Raw genomic sequence first — 18779 nt, 5'->3', positions numbered from 1 at the left:
GCCAGAGCATGCAACGCTGCTGCAAATATTCAGGAAATATGCTTTGTGGCTCCATTCTGACTCACTTTCTTTCTTACTCTCCAGCTCCATAACTGCATTATGATGTGAAAGGCTGCAGTGTGAGCACTTGAGCGGAAAAAAAAAAAACTTTGACGGCGTCCTGATCTGTATACGGATCTTTGTACAAATTTCATATACTTGTCGATACAGCGTCCTTCGATGCTTAATAAGAGTTTATGGCCAAACGAACAGCTCTGTGATGTTTTTGGCTACATAATCACCAGCTTTAGGTTAGCAAGTTGATGTATTCTTCTCATTCGCAGTAAAATTAGAACTAAATAACACAAAGCTGAGACTGATATCATTAGTTTTGCAAGTATTTGATAATACCAAAGTGTTTGAGAAGTTTTAAAAATACACAGAAAAATGTTAGATTTCTACTCTAAATGCATTCATTGTTTTTAGCGAATTATTAATAATCTTGACATTTATTAAAATAGATTTTATGTGTAATTTTTTAGGCATTCCAATGAAGCCGTCTAATAGATTTCTCTACTGGTTTTGTGAGGCGGCCACCCCAACCCACCTTTTGCTCCACACTTGGTATGAACCTCTAATTAAATACATTTATGAATTCAGGGGGAGTCAGATGACAGTAAATATAGATCTAAAACATCCTAGAAGAATTACATCCATTGAAATGGTGGGGGGATCTAAAGAGGTTAGGGAATTGCCAAAGTTATTAGCATCCATCCAGAGCTGTTGAGATTTGCCTCATAGTCAAAGTCTGTAGGGTTTGTCCTCTGGGGATCATGAATATCTGGGGAAAAAAAAGAAAAAGTAACGATGTTGGATCATTTGACAGACCAACTTTGCCACCCCAAGTGTGCTAGCATTCCTACAACTGAGCAAAAGCAGCGGAAAAATAAAAATCTCCCCTCAAGTAGACACTAAAATCTGTAAAATCTTTATGCTCTACTAAATTTCCTCCAGCCACCAGAGTCACTTCACTGCAGGACAGAATGTCTTCCTCTTCAGGAAACAGTACCGGCAGCTTCGCACGTCAAAAGAAATCAGAAAAGCCTGAAGTCACGAGCCTCTCTGTTATGAATCAAACCTTCACATTTCCAAATAGCACAGATTTTAAACGGTTCGGGCCGCATCAGCAGCAAAACACATGCGTCATCAGAAGACGACCTCTCGCTGACACTTGACTCACACGTTTCACGGATCTGGTTTGACTATTAAAGCTCAGATGAACTGCTGTGTTCTGTGTTTAATAAAAAAAAAAAAAAAGTAACCGTATTTGCAGCAGGTTTTGAACTTAAAATGCATTCTTTGTGTGACAGAAGCAACTTCGAGTTCTATAAATTTGTAATAAAGTGACTCCTGAAGACAGCAGGACGAACGTTGCCGTCAATTATGGCAGCTTCAGCCTTAAGCTGTCAAAAGAAAGGCTCTTTTCAGGAGGAAGAAAGCTTTTTGATTGAGCGTTGGATTCGGCCTTAATTGAAACCTTATGTGTGGCATGTGGAATTCTGGGACTTTGGCTCAATCCCAAGAATCCACAGAATGTGAAGGTTTTTTTTTTTTTTCTGCCTCCCCCTCTCTCTCTCCTCTCTCCTCTCCCTCTCTTTTTTCCTATGTGCAGGGGTGTCTTACATCAGCCCACTGAGTCCTGGTGAAGGCAGCTGACGGACGGAGAGTGAGCGAGCGCGAGAGAGAAGGGCTCGGATTGTAACATCCTGCCGCCTGACTCTCACTGGAATAACCTAAAGTCATCTGCGAACAAATGGTCTGAAAGGGGGAAAAAGAAACATCTTAAGAGTAAGTCATCTTTTCCTTTATACACTTTTCAACACTTCATCCTTTTCTTTCCTTCGCTTGGACTGTTTAAGACTTTAAATCCTCATCAGCTCTGTGAGAAAACCTTCATGTTTCCTTGAATTATTCCAGTTTGGGAGCCCTGCTGCTCGTTTGAACTCTGTGTACCTTTTTGTGTGAAGCAGCTTCTGTTTGCAGTAGAAGTGAACGAGTGGACTCAGAGCGATGCAGCTTCAGACTCGTCTCTGCTCAGCTGCAGCTGTTTTCGACACACTGTTCTACTTCTACGGTTGACTTCCAATGTGATTAAGGCTCATTCCTTCTTTTAAACACCTTTTCACTTCAAATAACGATCAGCTTTGAACAAAAGAATGGAAACTCCTCCTCTAGAATACAGTTAAACAACTCGTTTTACTCTGTGCATGAATGAGATTCACTCTGTTCGTGCACAGCTTAAAGTGTAATTGGAGGAGTGTTTACTGCCTCATGCTGAATCCCTTTCCATTGTGCAGAATGGCACCAACTCTTCTTTTTACAAGCAACAAAAGCAGCCTAACTAATGTAAAAATGACGTGCCTCCCTATTTGACTGCCTTGCATTAAGTTCACACACATTTTTCTTTGCTTTATTGTGGCCTGGCAGTTTGGAGAATCTTCAGAAACAACATTTATGTCTGCTGAGATTCTCTTTGTGGTCACCTGATGAAAGAAAGGTTTCCATCCCTCGAGTACATGCCGGACCTTTGTGTCACCGAGGTCGTGTGTGTGTTCTTCGGTGTTATGTAGGTGTTACGTAGGTGGTATGCAGGTATCCTCCTGTGGTATGTGGGCGATAGATGTTCACACAGAGGACTCTTTGCTGCCTCGCTGAGGAGTTCAGGGTACGTATGAGCTCACGGCTCTGACATTTGAACCGCGTTGCTCTACTGAACAGTCAACAGCAGACTGAGGAGAGCGGATCAATGGAGGGATTGTTGCAGGAAGGTCAACCTGTGGGCCAATATGTGCACAGGTTTTATATCTGCACATGTGGATGCTCTTTGTTTCCAATATTTATAATGAAAAGGCCGTTATAATAGTTGATGCTGACCTCAGTGGCTTCATAGCAAGTGTAGACCTGCAGTAAAAAGGCAGTTAATGCTGTTTTCAGCCTCTCTAATGCGATCATTAACTGCTTTTCTCAGCATATCGACATGATACCTGAGGTTTCTGATCCAAACAAACCAAGACTGCACAAAAAAGAAAGAATATTTGTCTTTTCAAACTCTTGTTTAAAGGGCGAATCCACCCTTTAAATGCTTTTATATGTGCAGTGCACCGCTGAAGATTTTTATTAACCTTATTGCCAATTAAAAAAATGCAGTTTTCTTGACATTTAGTCTGTAAAATGTTCCACAAATATAAAACATTAAAGCAAAAATCTGTTAAGATAAGACAAAACTTTATGAATCCTGATGGAAATTCCAGATATTGCTCAGAAAAAACAAAATGACTTAACATAAGTGCCTAAAAAGAAGAAAAACAATAAGATCGCAGTACAATGCAATAGTGAAAAGTGTGCTAAAATAAGACTAGAATAGACAGACTGACACTGAGATAATACATAGGCCTGTTTACAAGAACACAAGGTAGACATGGTGGAAAGATTCATCCTGGATGTACAACAATCAAGCACAGAGCTGTGATCTTTGCGTATTAGTTTGATCTTGTATTTCACTATCTCTGCTCTTTTCTGTGCACGGAGGAACAAAGAAGTAATAGAAGACAAAGCAAAGCTGTGGAAAGCAAAAAGTGAAATTTCACAACTTGACCACAAATTAATAGCAGGAACGCGCTGATTGCCACAAACGGAGGATTTATGACGGGATAAGAGCATGTGGGTGTGGATTTTTCCTTTAGGTCCTCTTTGTTGTGTCCTCGCTGGGCTGGGCGTGCAAGTCGGAAACCATCTTTATCAGGATAAATAAGCTCTTTGTCAAAACAGAGCGGTGGAGTTATTGCTTATGACAGCGAAATGATATGAAAAGTTTGTGGTGAACACAAGAAGGGGGTGAATAATTTACTCATATATCTTGTATTTGCTCATACAGTTGGACTCCATTATCTAGTAGATGGACGACACACACACATGTATATAACACACACACAGATAATGAAAGGAGTAGTTTGTTATCACTGCATCTCTCTGACATGTCGTTTCAATTAGCAACCCTTCCCTCAAAGCCCGGCGGCTGACTGACATGCTCACATACAGACCCTAATCACACGCCACAGCAAAAAAGGCTGTAATTTCAACCCCACACTGAAAACGCTGCACCAGAGGCACCCGGTGCTTACTCGACTTCGCTGTAACTCGACGCTGACGTTGTTTGATTGGAAGTGTTTTCAAAAATCAATGCGTCTGGCAGGAGAAAAGCAGCTGTGCCACTCGACTGCTCGCTCGCTCGCTGAGGTGCATGCTGTAATTTGGTATAAATAGGCCCATTTCAGGGAAGATCACGCCTAAAATAGCGCGCTGTTGACTTTGCGTCCCACACGTGCTTGAACTTCGACCCTGCCCAAACCAGCACCCCGCTCATCACCTACCGGCTGAGTGGGGGGGATTGGGTTACATGTAGCCTAGAGAAGTTGGAATTTTTCGCTTTTGGTTCTGAGTTTAACTTGTTTTCCACTGATTTAGTTTAATTTCTGTGTTATTTACTGAAGTTATTACAAGTTAGATCCAGAGGAGGCCTCCTGAGCTGATCATGAAAACCAAATAATTATAAAGGAGGTAAAACGTAGATGCTCATTGGCACAAAGCAGTCCGTAACTAAATCCTCCTTTCTGTTTGCACATGTGGCCTCTGTGCTTTTTTTTTTTTTTACCTCGGTCATTCTCCTGTTTACATGTGGCAGTCCTTTTTGTTTTTTGTTTGTTTGTCTGTTTGTCTGATGCTCATTATCTGTCCCTCCATCTCGGTTCCCCCCACGTCCTCCCTAATTACAGGCTGTCAGGGACCATCTGAGGTAATTTCAGCATCAAAAGAACCTCATGACTCGCTGCAGGCTACCGCCGGACACAAATGACAATCTGGGGAAAATGAATGAGTTGTCACTGTGACTGCTGACGTTTGCTGCAACTATCTGCTCGATCAGTTCAGCTTCTTCTTATATGATGTGTAGTAATATGGAGGAGCTACAGTGTGTGTCATCAGAGGTGGAAAGAAATTGACTAAATTTGCTCGAATACAAAGCTGAAATGCAGTTTTCAAGACCATTTTGGGAGCAAATCTGAGCCCTTTCTGCTCCAGTAAACCAACCTGACAGCTTTTTTACAGGTTAGTTTATAGATTTAGATTTTACAGATGAGCTTATAAAACACATAAACTACTACAAAAAGAGAAATGCTCAAAAATGAACACAAACTTCTGTAAGCGGACCTTTGCTGATCCTTTAAATCTATCTGGTGACTCTTTGGAGGACGCCGTCAGTGATGATTATGTTTAAAATATAATTTCCTGCAAAAAAGAGAAAAAAACCCATAGCAGTATCGAACACATACTGTGTCTATTATTCACTTAAGATGCGATAAGTGCTGATATTTTTGAGCCATTATATGCTTTTCTATTTAAACTCGAGCCAGCTCCTCTTGTCGTGATTGGACGGCTCGAATGCACAAAAGCTCTTGATTTAAGCAGCCAGCAGCGGATGGACTTCAGCTTTAACAAGAGAGAGAGATGGAAAAGAAGAGTTTCTTGGCGTTGGATGCTGTTTTTCCAATCTGACAGTGTAGCTGTAAAAGTTCAGGGCCTGGATATTCGATCAAAACGGATCTGCGAGTCAAAAGATTTCAGCCTGCTCTCCTTACATAACAAACACAGCCGCTGCCATCGCGCTGAGATTCACAGCAGAGCAGTTGGAGGGTTTGTTGAAACACTTTGGCTTCGGGTTTTAGCAGGTAAAACGCTGCGCTCAGTCAGTGTGTGTGTGGGTGTTTACAGATGAACTCCTGCAGCTTCTCACTTTCTTTCTCCCCTGTGGCTTTTAAACATCAGGTGGGAGCCTTTTACAAGCACCTGTGCGTTGACTTGAGCAGCTCGGGAAACTGAAATGGTCCCTCGTGGCACCATCGGTGACGTGCTACAGCAGGTGTTGCTCCTGCTTGAACCTGCCTAACCTCAAGGAAAGCGGAGTTAAAAACAAACCTTGAACTTTGCTTTATTGCGTAGTATTTGAGTGAGAGTAAGTCAGCGCACAGCATGTAACCTGTTTCCCACCTCTAAACCCCCCATATCAGCAAGTAGTATTACAAAATCCACACCAGTTCTTGCAGTTCTCTATATTAAAAGAGACATTTCATACAGCGGGGCATGTCATAAAAGACGGGAATATGTGACAAGATTCAGCAAAGGAAGCCGTTTCCACTCTAGCAGTGCAGGACCTTCAGCATTTGGTTTCATATTACTGTTAAACTATTGCCTACGAAGCAGAATTTTGTATTTATGCACAGTGCCGTGGAGCGACGTTCAGAATCGGCCTTGTATATCATTACATGTGCATACGTGGTGTAAGATATCCTACAATTAAATACGTAGGCCGAAATGTTTCCCTGCAGGTGTCACGGTTTACCCGGACAATAGAGGATTGTTTTCTCTTCCAGTCAAGAACATTTAATTACATATGTGTGTGTGTGTGTGTGTGTGGAGGCCTTCATTCACACATATCCTCGCACCTCGTTCTCAGAATTTACTGCCCTGTGTTTACATGGCTCCACCTGGGTCTGATCGGGGAAATGCGATTCGGATTTCATGCTTTCCCATAAAAATAAAATATCTGTGATGCTATATTATGGCCTTAAGGGGGGAAACAAGAGGATATAATAGAAAGCACATGTGGAGGGTTACGCTGCATAGCATACAGCCACACTGCATAGCAATCGACAGAAAGACACACACACACACACACACACACACACACCGTTATGTATACACTGTATGTGCTGCTATAAGGCCCAGGTGTGAGACAACAAAACAGAACACACAGATAGGTGACAAATTAAAGGAAAAACCAAAATAAGGTGTCTCAGTGAGGTGTTTTGCCACCATGTGCTGCCAAAACAGCTTCAGTGTGCTTTGGCTTTGATTCTACAAGCCTCTGGGACTCAGTTCTTCCAAAACATATTCCTTCATTTGATGTTTTGATGATGGTTAAGTTGTATAGAGCTCTGTCTAACACACCAGTATGTTCAGTTTGGTTGAGATCTGCTAACTGTGGAGGCCATAGCATGTGATACACATCATTTTTACACCCGTCAAACCAGCCAGTGAGCCCTTGTGCCCTATAGACCACTTCCAACAGGACAGAAAGGTTTAATCACAGGATAAAAGTCACTCAGAACAACTTTGTATTGATTTGTAGTCACATTTCCCTCTGAAGGGACAAGTGGAACCAACCCATGCCAGCAAAATACACCAAATCCAGTTGGGTTCAGGGTTTTCCCTTTAATTTGTCTGTATAAGCAGAGCAACGTACATTTATGGCATCTGGGTACACTATTTTTCCATGCTGCTGTCTAAGCATGAACACATGTATGCAAAGTATAAAGGCGAAGAGAAATTTACAAAGCTAGGACAAGTCATCTAAATACATACAATACATTAAATAGCCTTTCGCAATTTATTGTTAATATAGTAGGTACATCAAGTTTTACAAAAAAGGACGTGTGGCAAACAACATCAACAGACACAGAGTTAATACCTACAAATACACAGTTTGGGATCTAAGACTATTTTTATTGCCAAGAGATTTTCCAGTATTTATTTTACCAAAGAATCACAATGTTATGATCAATGGACGGGATTACATCCAATAAAAAAAAAGTGCCAGTTTCCAGGATCTGTTACCATTTTAATGCCAAGAAATTCCCCGATGTTTATTTTAGCAGAGGATCAGAATGTTATGATCAATAGACATTCAATTAGAAAAGTGCCAATTTCCATGATTTCTGAGTCGAGGAAACATATTGAAAAGTCATTAATAATATTTTCTCACTGTTATGTTTGTGATTAACACTGTTCATTTAGCATCTTTTAAAGTGATTTCTGCCATTTAAAAGATAGTTGATAATGAAGTGGCCGATAGGAAACAGAAAGACTAGACAATGCTGTGCATCAGACAGAGCTTAAAACTCATCTCCATCTGTAGTCCCTGGTTGAAAATGAAATCCATCATGTTCTGTGCTGTTGTTAAATTACAGCAGACAGCACAGTTGTTTTCACCGCTGGAGCCATAAGTACAGGAAAAAGCAACATCAAACTTTTCTTTATATAATATGTGTAACCTGCAGATTAACTTGTCACCAAGGCTATTCTAATTACTGAAAGCACTGTAATCAACATGAAGTCATGTAGTTTAACAGAAATTGTAACCTGTACTCCAGTGTTTTGATTATGTGTCAGATCGTTCTTCCTTCTTCTCTGTCCAGGCCCTGATATGAGCAGATCCAGGCAGGTTTTGGTTGCTTTTTCTTTTTTCAGTCTTTCCCAACCCTGTGAGCCTCTGCTGGTTGCTTCCTCTCCTGCGAGGGCTCATGTAAAAACCCCAAATGTTGACGCTGCTCTGTGTTTGTAAGAGACAGACAGAGGCAGGGAACAGAGCCAAGTAAACCTGTGTGTTGACTTTGCAGGCTTTCCCAGGCTGCAGGACTCGGTGGTGCACCAGTGATACTCTGTATGCTCGGCTCGTCACTCCCAAGAAAGTTGGAGTGTTTAGACGAACGAGTAAGCCTGGGAAAACAAAATAAAATCACTATGCTTTGTGCAAAGGACTTGGCGAAGAGCTCTTAAAGTTTCAAGTGATGTGAGACTTGTAAAGATGGATGTCAGAGTGTGAAGTCTTCATATTTTGGCTTGAATAGTTCCTGTCGAAATTTGAAAACTCATCGGAGTATCACCAACGTGTTTAATTCAGCCTCCTGATTAATAGATGTAGGTAGACTGTGTGTGTTTCTTTCGGTGGGCTCGTGGGTTTCTGAGGGGAGTATCTGTCCTTCACCACTTCCTGAACTGGCCCAGACGGAGCTGATATTTATGGGGCAGAGACCCCCCACTCCTCCCCCTGAAACAGAAATTCAAGTCAATAGTCGTTCCATTCAGGAACGTTCTGCTCCAAGCGGATACAATAAACTCTGCTTGCCGCCTATCTGCATTTAGTGTTTATAATAACCTGCCTGATTTCAGACAAAGGTCCAGTCAGGGTGATTATTCTGCCTGTAACATCACGTGTCTGTCCAGTCTGAAGGGTTGGTGAGTTGGTGATTTAACCTCACATATCTACGCACGAATCTGCACACAGATGTTATTCTGAGTGCGCAACTGACATGTAAGATATTGTGTTAAGTGTATAGTGACATGCCATAACTCCCACTGGTAGAGCCGACACCACATTCAGGAACACTGACTACATGTGGTTATATGTGATCCTTGGTGAGAAACTTACAGTACGTGCAAATGGCTGCAATGTACTGTTAGTTATGAAAAGATTTTGCGATACAAAATGCAGGACTATGCATGTATTTTTTACATTTTCTGCTTGAACGCACATGCACACTTTCCATTCCCTTTATTATGTGTATCTGGCAGATGAGTGGGAAGTTACTGCAAGTGGCCACCTAGATTTGCCTAGAATGAGGCCTCAGAACTAGAAGAATTAGCTAGCTTGGCTCTCAACAAAGGTGTATTTGTACCTACTAGCTACCTCTACCAAAGACTGTATATAAATGTCAGACATTGCAATCGAGATGCGGTCCATTGGTTTGGGCAGTTTTGAAGCCTTGAGTTTGGCATTTCGCTTTTTTAAACCTTTTAAATCTGACTGAGAATTTAAGAACACTTTCCAATACAGTGGCAACCTGCCAATCACATGACAACAATCCATCCATCCATCCATCCATCCATCCATCCATCCATCCATCCATGGGGTCGCGTCACGGTGACTGGGGGCTAAGCGGGATATTCCCGAGATCCCTCTACCCAGCAACATTTTCCAGTTTTTGCAAGGCGTTCCCAGGCCAGATGAGATATATAATCCCTCCAGCAAGTTTTGGGTCGACCCCTATGTCTACTCCCAGTTGGGCAAGCCCTAAAAATCTCCAAAGGGAGGCATCCTAAGCACATGCCAGAACCACCTCAGTTTGCATCTTTTGAGGCAAAAGAGCAGTAACTCTACTCTGAGCTCCTGCTGGATGCTCAAGCTCCTCACCCTATCTTTAAGGCGTCCAGCCACCCTATGGAGGAAACTAATTTCAACCACTTGTATCAGCAATCTCATTCTTTTGGCCACTACCCAGAGCTCATGACCATTGGTGAGGGTTGGAATATAAACCGACTGATAAATTGAGAGCTTCCCAGTTCCCTTTTTACCACGACAGTCCAGTTCAACAACCACAACGCTAAGGCTGGTGTTATCCCCTGTCCATCTTACACTCCACTTTCCCAAAACTAATAAACAAGGTTCTGAGATACGTAAACTCGTTCCCTCACCCAGAGGGAGTAATCCACCAGTTTCCAGAAGAGAGCCATGGACTCACTCATGGAGGTGCTTATTATCATCGTGGCAACTTCATACTTTGCTGCAGCTATCCCTATTACGCACTGAAGGTCATAGTCTACTGAAGCGAACAAAACCACATCATCCACAAAAAGCAGGGACGTGACTTTGAGGTTCCTGATCTTGACATCCTCCTCACCAGGCTGCATCTTGAGATTGCATCCATGAATATCACAAACAGGATCAGAGGCAACTTTGGTGGAGTCCAACACCCAACGTAAACATAGCTGACTTTGTGCAGAGGAACTGTAATTCACGAAAGTGACATCATACTGTATTAAAGGAGTCTTGCAACTAACGATTGAGACCATAAACTTGTTAGGAAAATGTTTACCGAGGCAGCAAATCAAGTAAGAAGTAGACCAAGAGGTTACGTCATCCTTTTCTGTCTAGTTTATACCTCCAACACTCATGTACAAAGATGTTACATACCATATGTTTAATTGGTACAAAATCACAAGTGTAAAAACAATATGTTGCACTGTTTTTACACTTTGTTTTTAATCGGGAGCAGTGGGATGTGTTTTCACCAGTGGCCCTTTTTCCCTCTGCTCCCAGTCTTTATGCCAAGCTAAGCTAACCAGCTGCTGGTTGTAGCTTCATATTCAAAAGACACACATAAGAGCAGTATTAATCTTCTCATCTAAGTCTTGGCAGGAAGGAGAAATAGCATAATTCCCAAAATGTCAAACTATTCCTTTAACCACGAAGGGATAACTTAAGAAGCCTTGGACTTTTTTTTTGTTGTTGCTCTGTGGCATCTGAACACGAGAGCCTCAGTCTCATCTGACCTGAGGGTGAGGCCCCTTGCGGTCACAGTTTCCTGCACAGGGAATGTGGATGTAAATGTAACAGTAGAATAATGTGGAATTAATACAAAAAAAAAAATCTAACCAAAACACATTTAGGACCTTCGACTGGATGCAATAGATCACAACTCATTAGCTTTTGTTTCAGAGTCAGAGATAATAATATTTATAGTTTAACAGAGTTTAACAGCAGTACAGACTGTTCTATCTTTAAAACGTTCCACTCTCTTATTAAATGTAACCTACGTGGGTGCTGACATTACATAGGACTGCACTGTTTGACGTTCAGCACACGTTAGAACTGATATTTGCAGTTTGGTGGGAGGACACACACAGATGTGCTAAAAAGAAACCAGATATTCTGTGTTTGTAATGTTAAATAATATACTGAAGAGGGCTGTGCTGAGGGGCCTCCTCGCCCCACTGATGGCTAAACATACTTCACTGAGGGATAGAGGAGACTTCTGGGGTAGGAATACAGTATATGAAGCCAATTTTCCTTCATGACTTATTGCCTAGACATTTATATCTTATAGTCTGGAGTTACAGCTCAGCAACGGTGGAACCTGATGTGAAACTCAACCGACGCTCTGTTATGTCTCTTGTCATTTTCTGCAGTTACAAACTGGTGAGGTCATAGTCTTTTCCTTCTCCTTTCTCATTCTTTTCCGTGTCCTCTTGTCGCCTCGCTTTCTTCTAAATAGGTTTGGATGCTTCCTCAGAGCAACCAGTTACACTTTTGATTTGTATTTGATGATAAATGTTCGCCTGGACGCATTGAAATGTGTCAAGCACGCTGCTCTACCTTAAAAGGGGCTTGTTTTGATTGCTTTATACATTTTCTGGCCGGGTTTATTTTTTGTTCCTGTTCTGTAGGTTTTTAGAAGACTCAGTGGTTTATTTTCATAAATGTGACCCTGGAGTGGGCTGCGTGCTGGTGTAGACTTTCATGAAGGTTCGCTGCCTTGAAAGATAAGATTCAGAGTCACTGTAGATTTTTTTCACGTCAGGTTGAATTTTAAACTTAAAATAAGGGTGTAAATTCACACTCGCTGCTCTGTGAGGGTGCACTCATGTACTTTGAGCTAAATGCCATCATCTGCAGGCTAATATGCTCAAATTATAATGCTAGAAAAGCTAGAAAGTTAATACACTATTAGTCTGACTAAAAGTAGTTTTTGAGCTTAGTGTGGTGGTTCTGGCTGACACCATCGTGATAATGGCTGACTCCTCCTGACACCCAGTTAATTCAAAAACAACCAAACAAGTGGAGCGTGAGTGGAGGTGATGGTACCCATTTGTCACTCAAAGCGGCCACACCCTTAATTATGCATAAGTTTAGGCCTTAATCCAATCTAAATGGGTGAGTTATATAAAAATTCACCCTCTGTACAGTTGTCACGAATGATGAAATTAATCATAGAGACCAAAATGGTTTTTGGTTACAGGCTGTTAACATGTTTATTTCTGCTGTAAAGTTGGACATTTTAACATGCTCGTCTATGGGGATGAACTCACTTCTATAGCCAGCCTCTAGTGGCCGATTGGGGAACTGCAGTTTTTTTTTTCCACCACTTGTTTGAAAAGATAAAAACATGCATTCTCAACCTACTCCTGCGTTCCTGTTTGGGCATTGTGCAGTGACTTTTATAGGTTGCAGTTCATATATTTTTTGGTTTTAAGTCCACACTGATTTACTGCTTCCATGCAGACCTCTTTACTTTCAGCCTTTCACCTTCTGTTTTCCTCCCTTTGACTCTCAGTATACCTTTTTACACTTCATCGCATGTGTTGTTTTGTCAGTCAGCCCAGTGTGAATCAAGGTCTCCTACAAAGGTGGACCCAGTTCACCTGGACGTCATGGTTACACAGGAAGCAGACTTTACCTCAGTCCCTCTTTTATCCAAACCAAACTGTGGCGCATTGAAAGATTGTTTAATTAGCAGTAAAATCTCAGACATATTGTACCTGGAAGGAGACTTTATTTCCATTAATTCACCTCATTTAGAGAATTTCAAAAACTTTTGCAACAGTACACATTCACTGGTCCATCGCATGCACTCCAGCATGCTGAATAACAAGCGCAAAGAAGTGAAACCTGCTGTATTTCTCTGAGCTCTGATGATGTACAGGTGGGGATGTGACCTACATCTCCTGTCTTTTTTTTTCTGCACTGCCTCTGAGGATCAATGAGAATAAATTCAACACTGAAGGGGTTTGTGCAGCTGGTCCTGTGTCTCCAATCCCCCCATCTTTCTTTCAACATTGTCAGAATAAAGTGTAATTCGTTATCAAATGATGACAGCTAATTAACCCAAGTTTGATGACAGGATCATAAATAGGACACTTGAAATTTACACATAGTTATAATTTAAATCATCCGATGATTTTACAATGCTTTCATAAGCCTTTTTCTGTTTTTCAATAGCATCTCCCTGAAAAGTTTGAAATATGTCTTTGAAAGTGCAAAGGAAAAAATCTTGGAAAAGATACTTTTTGAAACCGAGATAGGACATGAATAAGTTTTTCCTGCTGTGTTCCTGTAAGGGGAGAGCGGAGAGAACTTTCCAGAACTGTGAACCTGCAGCTCCAGCGCTGCCGACTGATCTGTTGTTACTATAGCAAAGGCCAGATCTGGAATAACAGCTGTCCTCCTAATCAGGTATTGAGAACACAGCTGGAAGCAGAGGATGCACAGGAAATCTATCGAGTTTCAAGTGTTGAACATCCTGCACGGCTGAACTTATACTCACAGCATAAGAGCATCAACAATATCTTTGATCTGATCTCAAATTTGTAGGCGTACATTGTAAAAAAACCCCAAAAAAGTAAAGGTAAAAAAACCCCCAAACATTATCATTCCAGCAGCAGAACACCAGAGAAATACTGTAAAACAACAGATACAACCAACTCATACAAGTGCAATAATTCTCTGTAATTAAATATATATTTTTTTTATGTCATGTCATTGGTATTTTGGGGATTTTTAATGTTTAATGAAAGATATTTAGACCTGTAAAATACAATAAAGTTCCCAACAATGTAATAATTTGTATGTTTTAGATTAATAGATTATATATGTGGATAAATAAATGTATTTTTAAAAAATATATATAACCCTAAAGACTGTATTTGGCAGATACTCTCTGATGAAATCACATTTATTCCTTTTTGTTGTGAAAACAGAGAAGATATCTCTCATTTACAAAACGAATACACATACAATTAGAAAATCAATACTTTGTTTTCTGTTAATTGTCACTAATTGTGTCTATTTAAAAAAAAAAAAAAGTTAGTCATTTACAGTGTCAAGCTTGAAACAGCTTCATATATTATATGAAAAGGAAATTATCTGTGAAATTATAAAAAAAATTTGCCATTGCATTTTGACAATCTTTATTACACACAAAAAAGACTAAAACGATAATTTCACAGTCATTCACAGTTACATATATTTAAAAAATGTATTAGATGTAAATTCATAGGGATTTTTTGTGGTTATTTCAAAATATTTAAATTTAAAAGGTAAAGTTCTGTAAAATTTTGGACTTTATGTATTTAAATCTTGGAAGAACGCAACGTAAAAAAAGGAGAATTCTAGATTGTTATTTGTATCCATTTATTTTTCATAAGAGCCTTTAAAGTAATAATGACACTACTGTTTTCTCGAGATTCACGGTTACGCACTTCCTGTTTGTCTTCTGGATTGAAATATTCCAATAACATATTAGTAGTCTGTCAAAACTACTGTTGACCAGCTCACACTTTAAATTCAGAAGCTTCAAATTTACAAGTTTTTTTCCACTAAAACAGTTCCTTCCTGCCTGTATATGGCTTAATGTAACTCTACAATACTGCTCTAGAATGTGCAGATCTACGAAGTCCTTGATCGTCCCCACTCACTGCAGTCTGAGCATGCCAGCTCACCTACGACTGCTCGAACTCCGTAAAACCGCTAGTTGTAATATTTGGAGTAATCCAGCCATACATTTCTGAACCAGAAACCAATTCTTAAGGAAAATTTTGATGAAGAATTCCTCTAAAAGCCTGTAACCATCCCTTCACAAGACTCTCATGTTAACACAACGAACCAGTAAAAGATGATAAAAGATGGAGAGGCCAGCCTTTTTAGACACCTCAAACTCTGGTTATTGTGCACAGCTCTGGGTTTTCACCTTTTGTCTCTCTACACTGTTTTTTTTTTTACCTATAGGTATCCATCAGGTGCAACTGTGATTATAGCATGCTGTGTTAATGTTGTTATCAAAGTACAAGTAAGAGTTTGATCAGTAGTTTTAGAGATATGGCATTCAGGCATGATTGAAACAAGCATTTTGATCAGTAGATTAGAAGTCAGGAGGGGCGTGTTTGTGTAAAATGTATGTTATTTGCAGTAAATGGGCTAAAACACGCAAACACGACCCTTTGAGAGTCTCCAAATGTAGAACCAAAGGTCAGCTCTGCTCCCTTGTACAATACAGGCAGTCTTTACGTAAATGTTCTCCAGCACATGGTAAACACGTTTTTTTTTTTTTGGACTTCCAAATGCACACACGCCATCAGGTGTTTGTGTTTCATTAGCAATGAAAAGCCAAGAGGAATTAAGCTCAGTAAAGGCGTCCCAGTGGGAAACGGCTGTAATGTGAAGCTGCAGGAAATGGCTTTAAGAAAAGCAACAGGATTATGTGTGAAGGCACAATGAAAGGTGCGAGTCAGGGTGTAATTAGTGCCACAAAATTCAGCGGGCGGGCTGTTGGTGCTGGATGGACGAGATTCGTTTCATCATTTGGCTCTCAGAGAACCTAAAAAAAAATCATATTTCCATTCCAGTAGTTCAATAAGGAATGTGGAAAGCTGCAGACATTCTTCTTCAATATCAGGTATCATCATAAATTGAGGCTGCTGCTGAAAAACAAAGTAAATTTGGGCAGGAGCTCAAAATTAGCTCATCTGGATTTGTTTCTCTGATGTGTCAGAGGTTCATTTGGACAGAAGTTTAGCTGGAAGATGAAGTTACTGCTGTTGGAGATTCCCACTTGGACAGACACAGAATATTATAGATGTGTTATCGTCCGACACTGTGCAGCCAGTGACGGCAGATTGAGCAGGAAATGACCGGAGGCCTGTACTGCGGGTTCAGCTGACCAGACTGCAGCACTGCACGCTGCCGACCCTTCTGTTATTTCAATGGGGAAATGTCAGGAAAATGTTGCTTTTGGCCTGTGATGAAGACCAGGAAATGTCTGATACTCACACACACACACACACACACACACACTGATGCCTGAAAATTCCCACAGCGCTCCAGTAGTTTTGTTTTGTGTCGTGTGTCTTTGGGTTAAGATAACTCTGCTTTGGTGATTTCTGTTAGTGTTTACATTGGAGTACAAAACCGGCCGCCTGCGCTAGAATGAGGGTACGAAAATCATTAGATAAAGACCAGAAAATTCTGAATTGGAACTACATGTATATATAAAAAATGAAGCTCTCATTGCCACCATTCGTGATTTGCGTTGCAGGTTTTGCCATAAACAATAAAAAATAACCTAAAGCAGACTTTCAGTAGCAGTCAAAGTGCTCCATCTGCATTATAATCAGCTGTTTAAATGGAAGCTTTTGCTAATTCTGGCAAAAAACTGTCCAAACGTGTAGCTTCCAAAAGCACAATTGTACTTGAAGCTTTCAAAGCATTTTCTTTTTTGTTATTTTTTTTGTTGCCTACATGTAAAAAGTCACATCATAAATGACCTGCAGACAGAAGCTAGCTCAAAGTAGCTGTTCCTCTGGGCCGAGCGGTCAGTTGGAGGCGGCGTTTTCTGGCGCCGCCACCGTCCAGCTGAAGTCATGTCTGTGACTCAGTGTCTCAACGTCTCCATTTTGTCCCGTCATTTTCTTTCTTTCTTTTTTTTTTTCTTCTTTTCTCATCCGTCACTTGTTCCTACAATTAGTGCGGATTATGTAAAATTATAAAACAAACCTGTTCTATTCTGTCTCGCACGGCGGTTGCGTATTGAGAATTTAACGGGGCCCTTTTTCTCATAGAGCGATAAAGCACGAAATAAATGGAAATTCCATTCTTAGCTGGCGGTTATTGTGCCTTTTATTGAGTGACATAAAAACATGCTTCCAATTAAACTCCCATTTATTCCCTTATATTTCTAAACAAATGCTCGGTTCCCATGAGCACAGAGGAGCAAACAGAAAATAAAACGTGGTCATTGTGCGGGCAGCTTTCTTCATTAACCTGCTGTTTCTTGTCTTTCAGGTTGGAAGTTTGTCTCTTTGCATGTGTTTGGGATGAAGCACCTGTGGGACACTCACTTCCTCCTGCTCATCCTCCTCTACCTGTTAGGAGCCGTGACGTCGCAGGTCAACCCAGGTTTGTGCGCCGCCGCCGCCGCCGCCACACGAGAAACTGCCTGCGTTCGAGCACTCGGGCTGCAGTGAGATCATATTCGGGAGTTTGTGCATACTATTAAATGACTTTTGTGAGTTTTGGGTAGTGATTTTTCCTGGGGTTTGGTGCTCCAGTCCAGCAGTCCAGACTGATTCAGATTCTGGATAAGTGCTGCTTTGTGGTCCCCTCTCTCTGGTTTGGCCTCTTTGATCCCAGCATGCACGCCTCTCTCCACTGCACGGGGTGGTTTTTGTGATGTCAATGAAAAGGGAGCAATAATTTTTTTTTACTAGGAAATAGAGTAGCAACAGAGCCGGAGTCCAATAGGAAGCAAAGAGAACTTTTTGTTGAAATTGTAGAAATACAGAAGACATTCGCCAGCAAACCCCCCCCACAACCCCGAGCTGGCTGGTGTTTATGATTCCAGTGTGTCGTGGGTCTGAGTTTTCTTTATTGCTGACAGAATAACGCACGCTCACATCCGAACGGTAATAAATGTTGGGTTTTGTCAGGAGAGTTCAACACAGAGTTTACAGGTCGCACTGACTTCGGACGTTAAAAAAAGAAGAAAAAGAAAACACAAAAGTGGGAAAAAAAAAATAAAAAATGCCCCATCACTTCCACATCCTCCCTCCAACCCCTCCTCCAACTTTTCACATTATATTCTGCAGCGTTTTAAAACTGTAAAACCCGATTTTATTTTGAGAAAGCATGAAAATAAAGCAAACATGAGGTCATGATGACAGGCCTGGGGGTTTTCTTCTGCTCTCTTGAATGGAGATCAGTCAACAGACGCTGAAGGAAAAACTACAAACATCACTCCTTTTATTTTTTTTTCAAGCCAAACAAACCAAAGTAAACTTTTTTTTTTTTCATTTTAAAGCTGGGTTTTGTAACTACAGCTGTTTTCTACACTAAAATCGAACCTGACTTGACATTCGCTCATTCTTTATGCCAAACCTAATATAACAGAACGGACAGTTTTATAAGGAGTTTAAAGAAAAGTGAGGAAATAACTAGAGAGCGGGTGAGACAGGCATCAGAGGGATTTTTACTAAAATAATAATGGTTACTTTCAAGCATACGTCTCCTTACACACATCTAATAATAGCTGCATTTCTGACCTATTTAACCATATGTAAGCTCTTCTACCATTTAGGAT

At 40.8% G+C, this 18779-nt stretch overlaps 1 protein-coding gene across 3 annotated transcripts in view; it reads left to right on the top strand.

The window, feature by feature from the left end:
• Positions 1-1679: 1679 nt before the first annotated feature.
• ddr2a (discoidin domain receptor tyrosine kinase 2a) overlaps positions 1680-18779 on the top strand; it is a 40038-nt gene continuing 22938 nt past the window's right edge. For all 3 annotated transcript variants that reach the window (XM_008297831.1, XM_008297832.1, XM_008297830.1), the window contains exons 1-2: positions 1680-1827; positions 17486-17599. In XM_008297831.1, the coding sequence (XP_008296053.1) occupies positions 17518-17599 (82 nt within the window). In that variant the 5' untranslated portion in view covers positions 1680-1827; positions 17486-17517. The remainder of the gene's footprint in view (positions 1828-17485; positions 17600-18779) is intronic.

The sequence above is a fragment of the Stegastes partitus genome, unplaced genomic scaffold (assembly GCF_000690725.1).
Source record: "Stegastes partitus isolate 25-593 unplaced genomic scaffold, Stegastes_partitus-1.0.2 Scaffold1252, whole genome shotgun sequence".
Lineage (NCBI taxonomy): Eukaryota > Metazoa > Chordata > Actinopteri > Pomacentridae > Stegastes > Stegastes partitus.
Note: the sequence above shows the minus strand (reverse complement) of the source record. Positions and strands in the feature narration are given on the sequence as shown.